Source organism: Chiloscyllium plagiosum, chromosome 1 (genome assembly GCF_004010195.1).
Source record: "Chiloscyllium plagiosum isolate BGI_BamShark_2017 chromosome 1, ASM401019v2, whole genome shotgun sequence".
Taxonomy (NCBI): domain Eukaryota; kingdom Metazoa; phylum Chordata; class Chondrichthyes; order Orectolobiformes; family Hemiscylliidae; genus Chiloscyllium; species Chiloscyllium plagiosum.
In genome coordinates, this window is record NC_057710.1 from 59584633 (window position 1) to 59596030 (window position 11398).

The following is an 11398-nucleotide window of genomic DNA, read 5'->3' on the forward strand; positions in this document are numbered from 1 at the left end:
ACATCCCACATATATACATAAAATAATAAAAGAAAACAACCCCAAGGGGGGGGAGAACATCAAATCCCTCTCCCCACCCCCCATGATAATATTAATCAGTAAAGTAAGAGAAAAAAAAAGGGGGGATATAAACCAAAGCGGGGGGGAAAGGCAAACCAACATTCATTATGTCTTACAGTTTATCTAAGAGAGTCCAAGAATTCCTTAGCCTTTTCTGGCGATCCGAAGTTATACACGGATCCTTCATGGTTAAAGCATAGCGTCGCTGGGTAGCGTGAGGAGTACTGAATATTTAAGTCCCTTAAACGCTTCTTCGCCTCGTTGAATGCCTTCCTCTTTTTGACCAGAGCTGGGGAAAAGTCCTGGAATAACATGATCTTGGATCCTTTATAGATCATAGCTTGGGGGTCTTTTCCAAGATTTCTAGAGGCTTCTAGGAGTATCTGCCTCTCCTTGTAGCTCTGCAGCCGGAACAGGACCGGGCGTGGGCGCTGGTTCGAGCCGGGCCCGCGTATTGCGACCCGGTAGGCCCATTCTACCCTTACCTGGCCTGATCCAGCTTCCAGATTTAAAAGCTGTGGCAGCCACTGCTCGGGAAACGCTGTAAGCTGGCCTTCCTCTTTTCATTCGGGAAGGCCCAGCAAACAAATATTTTTTCGACAACCTCGATTATCGAGGTCGTCAGTGTAATTCTCTAAGGTCCGGACTCGCTGTTCGAGAGTCCGGACCCGATCCATGGCCGATTGCGCTGTAGTTTCAGAGGTCGCGGCCTTTAACTCCGCCCCTCCAACTCGGCGCTCGATTTCTTTAATGTCTCGGTCGTGCTTCTGCAGCGCGGCCGAGAGTGAGTCCCATCGACTTCGGGATTCTTCGATGAAAGCGTCGATCTTCGCATCCAGTTCGGAGATCATTTCTACAAGGCTTGTCACTGTAGGTAAGTTCTCCGGGGCGGCTGTGGACGCCTCAGCTGCAGTGGAGAGGGTGGGGGAGGGGTTCCTGCTTGTTGAGAGCTGCGGGCTCCCTTCCCTTTAGTCATTTTTACTAAAGATTAGATTGTTTAAATTTAATATTAAACAACTAATTAAATTAAACAGTTATTATAAATGATTTGGTGAGTGTGGTGGGGGTGGGTGACCCACTTTACCCAAGTCTTGGGAGGAGCACTGTAGACTCAGACTTGCTGGGTCGCCGCCATCTTGGATCTCCCCTGAAGTACCTTTCTGCAGAGGCATTTGTTGAATGTTGTTTGTTTAGGAAGTCAGCAATCATGTTATTGTATTTATTGATTTATGAGTTTTACATACTCTCATTTCTAGATTGTTTGCCAGGGAAGATGGCAACCATACAGTACAAATTGTGGGATTGCGTGAAATTCAAGTGGATACAGTGCAAACCTTGTTAGAGGTACTTGAAAAAGAAAATGTCAAGTATTGAATTTAACAGTGCTCTTTCCATAAACATGAGCAGTGGGAGTTTTGACTTAACAAGCATTGATCAAGTATCAACTATACGATATTTCACATCACCTTCCAAACGCTGTTTAATGCAGTGTTACACAGTGAGACTAGTCAGCCAAGGGTGAAGTGAAAACAAAAGAGTGACTTGTATTTTATGTGGCACCTTTGTTGTGCCACTTCAGGATGTCCCATTGGACTTTGTAGCTGAAGAAGTACTTGTGAAATATAGTTAATGTTGTTCAAAGTTTGGGAGAAAATTTGTAGCTCGGATGCTCGTTGTTGTAGTTCTGTTCGCCGAGCTGGGAATTTGTGTTGCAGACGTTTCGCTCCCTGTCTAGGTGACTTCCTCAGTGCTTGGGAGCCTCCTGTGAAACGCATCTGTGATGTTTCCTCCGGCATTTATAGTGATTTGTATCTGCTGCTTCTGGTTGTCAGTTCCAGCTGTCCACTGCAGTGGCCGGTATATTGGGTCCAGGTCAATGTGTGTGTTGATTGAATCAGTGGATGAGTGCCATGCCTCTAGGAATTCCCTGGCTGTTCTCTGTTTGGCTTGTCCTATAATAGTAGTGTTGTCCCAGTCGAACTCATGTTGCTTGTCAACTGAGTGTGTGGCTACTAAGGATAGCTGGTCGTGTCATTTCGTGGCTAGTTGGTGTTTTTGGATGCGGATCGTTAGCTGTCTTTCTGTTTGTTCTATGTAGTGTTTTGTGCAGTCCTTGCATGGGATTTTGTACACTACATTGGTTTTGCTCATGCTGGGTATCGGGTCCTTCGTCCTGGTGAGTTGTTGTCTGAGAGTGGCTTTGGTTCGTGTGCTGTTGAGTCCTAGTGGTCGCAGTAGTTTGGCTGTCAGTTCAGAAATGTTTTTGATGTACGGTAATATGGCTAGTCCTTTGGGTTGTGGCATGTTGACGGAATGAGGACAACAATAGTTAATGTTGCAATGTGGGAAAGTGAATCGAAAGTAGTTTTGGAAAGCTGGTCAAGTCAAGTGATATGAAACAGACTTCATTGTTAAAATATCAAATTCATAGGTTGATAACAGCACTGAGTGCACCCATTCAGCACATGCTGATTTCTTGCGAAAGCAATCCCATTCCCAATCCTTTCACAGTTGCTCTGCAAAATATTTCACTTTACGTATTTATCTGATTGTCTTGTGAGAATCATGATTGAACTTAGATCCATCGTCCTTTTGAGGTAATGAATTTCACATCATGATCACTCTTTGGGTAATAAAGCTTTTCTTCATTGCCAATCACCTTTAAATTCTGCCCTCTGGTTCTAAACTTCCACCAATGCAAACTGTTTTTTTTATTCACTTGTGAGATCTGGGTATTGCTGGCATGGCCATCGCCTGTCCCTAGTTGTTCTTGAGAAGGTGGTATGAGCTGCCTTCTTGAATTTCTGTAGTCCATGTGCTGATGGATGACCCACAGTGGCCAGAGGGAAGGGATTTCAGGATTTTGACCCAGTTCCTCTAGATCTACTCCATCTAGAGATCTCATGATTTTGAACACTTATTAAATCTTATCACTATCTTATCAAATATCACTTTCTACTCTAATAAGAACAACCCCGACTTCGCCAATCCATGCATACAATGGAAGTCCCTCATCCCTGGGACTATTTGAATGGACTAATAATCCAGAAACTAGGCAAATGTTATGGGGACATGGGTTTGACTCACATCATGAGAGATGAAGAAATTTGAATTCAATAGAAGTCATAGAGATGTACAGCATGGAAACAAACCCTTTGGTCCAACCTGTCAATGCCAACCAGATATCCCAACCCAATTTAGTCCCACCTGACAGCACCCGGCCCGAATTCCTCCAAACCCTTCCTATTCATATACCCATCCAAATGCCTTTTAAATGTTGCAATTGTACTAGCCTCCACCACTTCCTCTGGCAGCTCATTCCATACACATACCATCCTCTGTGTGAAAATGTTGCTCCTCAGGTCTCTTTTATATCTTTCCCCTCTCACCCTAAACCTCTAGTTCTGTACTCCTCCACCCACTATTTATCCTACCCATGTCCCACATGATTTTGTAAACCTCTATAAGGTCACCCCTCGGCCTCCGACAAACCAGGGAAAACAGTCTCAACCTGTTCAGCCTCTCCCTATAGTTCAAATCCTCCAACCACAACAACATCTTTGTAAATCTTTTCTGAACCCTTTCAAGTTTCACAACATCTTTCCAATAGGATGGAGACCAGAATTGCATGCAATATTCCAACAGTGGCCTAACTAATGTCCTGTACAGCCGCAACATGACATCCCAACTCCTGTACTCAATGCTCTGACCAATATAGGAAAGCATTCAAATGCCTTCTTCACTATCCTATCTACCTGTGACTCCATTTTCAAGGAACTATGAACCTGCACTCCAGGGTCTCTTTGTTCAGCAACATTCCCTAGGACATTGCCATTAAGTCTATAAGTGTATAAATCCCACTAAGATTTGCTTTCCCAAAATGTAGCATCTCGCATTTAGCTGAATTAAACTCCATCTGCCACTTGTCATCCCATTGGCCCATCTGGTCCAGATCATGTTGTAATCTGAGGTAACCTTTGCTGTCCACTACACCTCCAATTTTGGTGTCATCTGCAAATTTACTGACTATACCTCTTATGCTCACATCCAAATAATTTATGTAAATGACAAAAAGAAGTGGAGCCAGCACCAATCCTTGTGGCACTCCACTGGTCACAGGCCTCGAGTCTGATAAACAACCTCCTCCACCACTCTCTGCCATTTACCTTTGAGCCAGTTCTGTATCCAAATGTCTAGTTTTTTTAGATTTCCTACACTGTGGAAACAGTCCAATGAGTCCACACCGACCCTCCAAAGAGTAATCCAACAAGGCCCATTTCCCTCTGACTAATGCACCTAATGATATGGGTCATTTAACATGGCCAGTTCACCTGACCTGCACATCTTTGGACTGTGGGAGGAAACCCGAGCACCTGGAGGAAACCCACGCAGACACTGGGAGAATGTGCAAACTCCACACAGATAGTCACCCGAGGCTGGAATTGAACCTGGGACCCTGGTGCTGTGAGGCAGTAGTGCTAACCACTGAGCCACCATAGTTCTCCCTGTATTCCATGAATCTAACCTTGCTAACCAGTCTCTCATGGGGAACCTTGTTGATCACCTTTCTGAAGTCCATATAGATCATATCTCCAGCTCTGCCCTCATCAATCCTCTTTGTTACTTTTTCAAAAAGCTCAATCAAGTTTGTGAGACATGATTTCCCACGCACAAAGCCATGTTGATTCTCCCTAATCAGTCCTTGCCTTTCCAAAATACATGCACATCCTGTCCCTCAGGATTCCCTCCAACACTGATGTCAGGCTGACTGGTCTATAGTTCCCTGGTTTGTCCTTACCACCTTTCTTCAACAGTGGCACCACACTAGCCAACCTCCAGTCTCGGTTTGTAGTAGATGCATGCACATCCTGTCCCTCAGGATTCCCTCCAACAACATGCCCAACACTGATGTCAGGCTGACTGGTCTATAGTTCCCTGGTTTGTCCTTACCAACTTTCTTCAACAGTGGCACCACACTAGCCAACCTCCAGTCTTCCCACACCTCACCTGTGACTGTCGATGATACAAATATCTCAGCAAGAGGCCCAGCAATCACTTCTCGAGCTTCCCACCGAGTTCTAGGGTACACCTGATCATTCCTGGGGATTTATCCACTTTTATGTGTTTCAAGATATCCAGCGCTTCCTCTTCTGTAATATGGCTTTTTTCCAAGATGTTACCATCTATTTCCCTACATTCTATACCTTCCATGTCCTTTTCCACAGTAAACACTGATGCTAAATACTCGTTTAGTATTTCCCCCTTTTTCTGCGGCTCCACACAAAGGCTGATCTTTGAGGGGCCCAATTCGCTCCCTAGATATCCTTTTGTCTTTTATGTATTTGTAAAAACCCTTTGGATTCTCCTTAATTCTATTTGCAAAAGCTATCTCATGTCCCCATTTTGCCTTCCTGATTTCCCTCTTAAGTATACTGCTACTGCCTTTAAACTCTTCTAAGCATCCATTTGACCTATCTTGTCTGTACCTGACATATGCTTCCTTCTTTTTCTTAACCAAACCCTCAATTTCTTTCGTCATCCAGCATTCCCTATACCTACCAACCTTCCCTTCTCCTAAACAGGAATATACTTTCTCTGGACTCTGGTTATCTCATTTCTGAAGGCTTCCCATTTTCCAGCCATCTCTTTACTAGTGAACATTTGCCTCCAATCAGCTTTTGAAAGTTCTTGCCTAATACTGTCAAAATTGGCCTTTCCAATTTACAACTTCAAGTTTTAAATCTGGTCTATCTTTTTCCATCACTATTTTAAAACGAATAGAATTATGGTCGCTGGCCCAAAAGTACTCCCCCACTGACAGCTCAGACAATTGCCCTACCTTATTTCCCAAGAGTAGATTAAGTTTTGCACCTTCTCTAGTAGATACATCAACATACTTAATCAGAAAATTTTCTTGTACACACTTAACAAATTATTCTCCATCTAAACCCTTAATACTATGGCAGTCCCAGTATATGTTTGGAAAGTTAAAGTCCCCTACCGTAACCACCCTGTTATTCTTCCAGATAACTGAGATCTCCTTACAAATTTGTTTCTCAATTTCCCTCTATTAGAGGGTCTATAATACAATGCCTATAAGGTATTCTTATTTCCCTTTCTTATTTCTCAGTTCCACCCAAATAACTCCCCTGGAAGTATTTCTGGGAATATCCTCCCTCAGTACAGCTGTAATGCTATCCCTTATCAAAAATGCCACTCCGCATCCTCTCTTGCCTCCCTTTCTATTCCTTCCTGTAGCATTTGTATCCTGGAACATTAAGCTGCCAGTCCTGTCCATCCCTGAGCAATATTTCTGTAATTGCTTTGATATCCCAGTCCTATGTTCTTAACCATGTCCCTTGCATTGAAACAAATGCACTTTAATTAATTAGTCCTACCTTGTTCTCTGCTTTATCACTGCCTGCCCTGACTGTTTGACTTGCTTCTTTTCTCAGCTGTACCAGTCTCAGATTGATCTCTTTCCTCACTATCTCCCTGGGTCCACCTGCCCCCCCCCCCCCCCCCCCCACACCCCCAACCTTACTAGTTTAAATCCTCCTGAGCAGCTCTAGCAAATCTCCCTGCCAGTATATTAGTCCCCTTCCAATTTGGGTGCAATCCGTCCTTCTTGTACAGGTCACTTCTACCCTAAAAGAGATTCCAATGATCCAAAAATGTGAATCCTTCTCCCATACACCAGCTCCTCAGCCATGCATTCATCTGCTCTATACTGTCTGTTCCTCTCCCTTTTAAAAGTGCTGTTGTTTTGACTTTGCTTTGGAACTTTGGAGAAAAAAAATGCAACAGCATGTAAAACAGTATTTGCTGCTCATGGAATTCAAGGAAATCACCTCCAACACCTAAAATACTTCAAAAAAGGAGCAGCCGTTACAGCCAGAAATTTTTCCAATCCAGAATTAGAAAGCTTACCTAATAATTAACCATGTAACCACAACTGATTGTTGTTAAAATCCGTCAGTGATGTTCTCCAGGGGAAGAAATCTACTGCCCCTATCTGGTCTTGTATACATGTGACTCCAGAACACAGATTCGATGTGGTTGAATCTTAACTGCCCCCTGGGAATTAGGGATGGGCAATAAATACTGGCACAGCCAGCAATGCCCACAATCCATGAATGAATCTTCCTACATCAAAAGGTCTTCAGCAGCTACTCTAAATCCTCCCTAAATCCATTCCTAACTAGCAATGCCAGAATTGGATGCAATTAACTTAGTGCAGACACCAGAGAGCATTGCCATCTTGGCTATTTCTGGGAGCCTGATATAATTTTGTGTCTCTCAATCATGTGGAGCTTTTACCCCTTAAATGGTGGGAATGCCACTTCTGAGTACCACCAGGTGGCTGCTGTTCAGACTGCAATAGTGTGGAGATCATGGACGTGACTCAAGAACCATGGTCGGGGGTAAGGTGGGGTTGGTAGAGCAATGGATCAGGAAAGGCCACAGGCAGCTATCTGGAGCTGAACGTAGGCCAGGTTTTCCTTGAGGAACATTAATGAACCAGATAGTTTTTACAGTAATTGACCATGGTTTCATGGTTAACATTAGAAGAGGTTTTTTTAAAAAAAATTCCAGATTTAGATTCAAATGTCACCATCTGCCATAGTGGGATTTGAACCCATTTTTGTAGAGCATTAGCCTGGTTCTGTGGATTATTAGTTCAGTGCTTCATTTTCATGTAATTTCTTACTTTTTATTGGTGCCATGTACTGTTTTTACTTGAGGGTGTGTTGATGCAACTTTGAGGATATCTTACAGCAAGTGGAAGTTATGTAGGAGCATCTCAGATTCTTTCATAAAATGTTGAAAAATGATTGGATAGCATCTATGGACAGAGAGGTAGAGTTAATGGGATGAATTTTCAGCCTCCACAACAAAACAATGTTCAGTGAGGATGAAAATGTCTATTTTCTGATGCTGCTTTCAGTGCAGGTGATTTGCACTATGGTGATGAGGTTGTGTGACCCCACTGCTCCAAGTGACCAGTTATCCACTGCAATTAAGGTTATTCGTGAGCCTGTTCAGAGCCTGTTGTGGGGCATTGTGGATTTGATGGGTGTACACATGCAAAGGCAGACAAGGTACAAGCATGTGTAATAGAATAAGAAGCCAATCATAGCCACCCCAGGGAATTCATGGTCCCCCATGAGAAATGAAAACACAGAAGGGAATTGGGTGCCATTAGGTTATTGCAAATTTCAGGGAGAGCGGTCAAGCAGTGCTCTGGCTCTGCAGGAGTTTTGAGCACAGCTGGGGACTATCTGAGCACAAAGAATGCTGTGTTTGATGAAGGGAGCATGCTTCTCGGATTTTGGTTCAGTTGTGATAAGAAACATCCCTAAGGAAGGGTAATGCCCTGGGTGCTGGAACAGAACTGAAGGATAATGGGTAGGAACACAATGGAGGCCATATGTTCAGCAAAGGGTCAAAAGCCTATCTTGCCAAAAATGAAAAGAGGCTTATATATCAGACCTCATGGCCAATATTTACATCATGCTCTAAAAGACATATACCTGGACTTTTGCTAGTGATGGAGTTACCACTGATCAAATTTCTGTTTTCACCAACTTATATTTGTGACCTCTGAGGAGGTGGATGTGGCCTATTGGCTTGTCTTATGTCTGACTTGTACATGACAGATGTTCTTTTATTGGAGCTGCTAATGGGGGCAATGCGTTGCTGCATGGATGTCACTGAGTACTGTGTCTCAGTGACCTTCTTTACATTAAACTGTGAAACGTCTTAAGTATCTCTAGTTCCTGCTTGGAATCAGTCAGATGTACAATAATATATCACTGCAGTCACCTTTACCTCCATGGATAATGATCCTTGTGCTGACACACTGTCGCTCCATGAGGCTCAGGTTAAAAGAATGTTCTCTGAACAGTCTGGTTGGATGTGTCCTCTTTTTGAGAGTTATTCCTCGCTCTCATTCAACAGTTTGTCTTACTCCATGTAGCCTCTGTTTATTCTCTAAGTCAAGGGGATTTCCAAAACTGCGACCATGGTTGAGAAGAATTTCTTGAACATGTGCCACAATACTCACTGCAAATGTTTGCAACTTTAAACAATAATGGAGTACCAAACACTTACACAATAGATGCAACAAGCACATTATATCAAACACATCTGACCTGCAAATAACTAATTATCCTTTCTAAGTATCATTGGTAAGGCATATTTTTGTTCTCTTGAGTATGAGTTGAGCTGTGCATGGTTGAGAGAGGATGTGAGCTGGAATATTGAGCTCTTAATATTACGAATGGCACTGGTGGTATCGAATTGGCTTTATGTGCTGGTTGATGGCATGATCACCTGTTCTCAGTACTTCCAGTGAGCATTCACTGCACACATGCTAAGGACTTCACAAATATGATATCTGGCTCAACTTCCCCTAAATGTCTGCATATGTGCTGCGGATAACATTTGACCGGTCTATAGTTACTCAGCACACCATAAAAACAAAAACGCCATAAAAATACAAACAGATTATAGTTTCATCAAAAACTGTAACCAATAGAGAAAACTAACCAGTAAAGGGGACAGTGACTCAGCGGTTAGCACTGCTGCCTCACAGTGTAACAGTGGACCCAGGTTTGATTCTACCTTTGAGTGATGGTCTGTGTACAGTTGGCACATTCTTCCCATGTCTGTGTTTGTTTCCTTTGGGTACTCCAGTTTCTTCCCACAGTCCAAAGATGTACAGGTTAGATGGATTGGCCATGCTGAATTGACAATTGTGTCAAGTTATGTGCAGGCTCGATGGATTGGCCATGAGAAATGCAGGTTTATAGAGATAGGGTAGGGAGTTGGATCTGGGTGGGATGCTGTTCGGAAGGTCAGTGTGGTGTGGCTGTGATGGGTCAAATGGCTTGCTTCCACACTGTAGGGATTCTAAAATTCTATTCTATGATTAATAGATAATAGACAATAGGTGCAGGAGTAGGCCATTCTGCCCTTCGAGCCTGCACCGCTATTCAATATGATCATGGCTGATCATTCCTAATCAGTATCATCTTCCTGCCTTATCTCCATAACCCTTGATTCCACTATCTTTGAGAGCTCTATCCAACTCTTTCTTAAATGAATCCAGAGACTGGGCCTCCACTGCCCTCTGGGGCAGAGCATTCCACACAGCCAACACTCTCTGGGTGAAGAAGTTTCTCCCCATCTCTGTCCTAAATGGTCTACCCCATAATAAAGAATGCTAGTACAAGTATTATGCATTGTCCATTTCCATTCATTTGATCCATGCTTCCTGTCAGCTAATGAAAGAGCAATTTTAGTGAGTGGTGTGGTTTGTCTAAAAAGCCCAGGGTGCTGATCTGACAAATGCAAAGAACAAGTAGAAGGTTTGAGTGTGTTATTGTGGATTGAGAGCAAAATAGTGATCTGAACAGGTACAAAAGCAATTATACCTTCCATTGTGAAAGGTCATCTATATTTAAGCCAAAGGTATTGTGTCCTTGAAGATAACATCTATTCAGTTTGCAATGACATTCAATGATTGTAGTTTCTTAACTTGTTCAGTACATGATACTAAACTCCTTTATTACTGCATCATAAATTGGTGGAGCATTCTTATCAACAACCTTTGAAGGATATTGAATTAGGAAACACTTTATTATTTTGTATGTATTGTCTTTTGCAGCATTCAGTTTTATAATGCAAGGGAAATAATTAATACTTCAATTAACTCGCATGCAATATTGCATTCTGAAAATTAAAAATTTCCTTGGCAATTGAAATCTTAGGCACTGTTCATTTTCTAACTGGGTGAATAGAACATAGAACATAGAAGTATACAGCGCAGTACAGGCCCTTGGGCCCTCGATGTTGCGCCGATCCAAGCCCACCTAAACTACACTAACCCACTATCCTCCATATACCTAACCAATGCCCTCTTAAATGCCCATAAAGAGGGAGAGTCCACCACTGTCACTGGCAGGGCATTCCATGAACTAACGACTCGCTGAGTGAAGAACCTACCCCTAACATCAGTCCTATATCTACCCCCCCTTAATTTAAAGCTATGCCCCCTTGTAATACCCGACTCAATACGCGGGAAAAGGTTCATACTGTCGACCCTATCTAACCCCCTAATCATCTTGTACACCTCAATCAAGTCACCCCTAAACCTTCTTTTCTCTAGTGAAAACAGCCCCAAGTGCCTCAGTCTTTCCTCAGATCCCAGGGTCTGTTACAGAGATCTCGGGGCCTGTTACAGAGATCCCGGGGTCTGTTACAGAGATCCCAGGGGCCTGTTACAGAGATCCCGGGGCCTGTTACAGAGATCCCAGGGTCTGTTACAGAGATC

At 43.1% G+C, this 11398-nt stretch overlaps 1 protein-coding gene across 3 annotated transcripts in view; it reads left to right on the plus strand.

The window, feature by feature from the left end:
• LOC122548705 (kinesin-like protein KIF24) overlaps positions 1-11398 on the plus strand; it is a 125365-nt gene that overhangs the window by 65239 nt on the left and 48728 nt on the right. For all 3 annotated transcript variants that reach the window (XM_043687515.1, XM_043687514.1, XM_043687516.1), the window contains one exon: positions 1317-1404. In XM_043687515.1, the coding sequence (XP_043543450.1) occupies positions 1317-1404 (88 nt within the window). The remainder of the gene's footprint in view (positions 1-1316; positions 1405-11398) is intronic.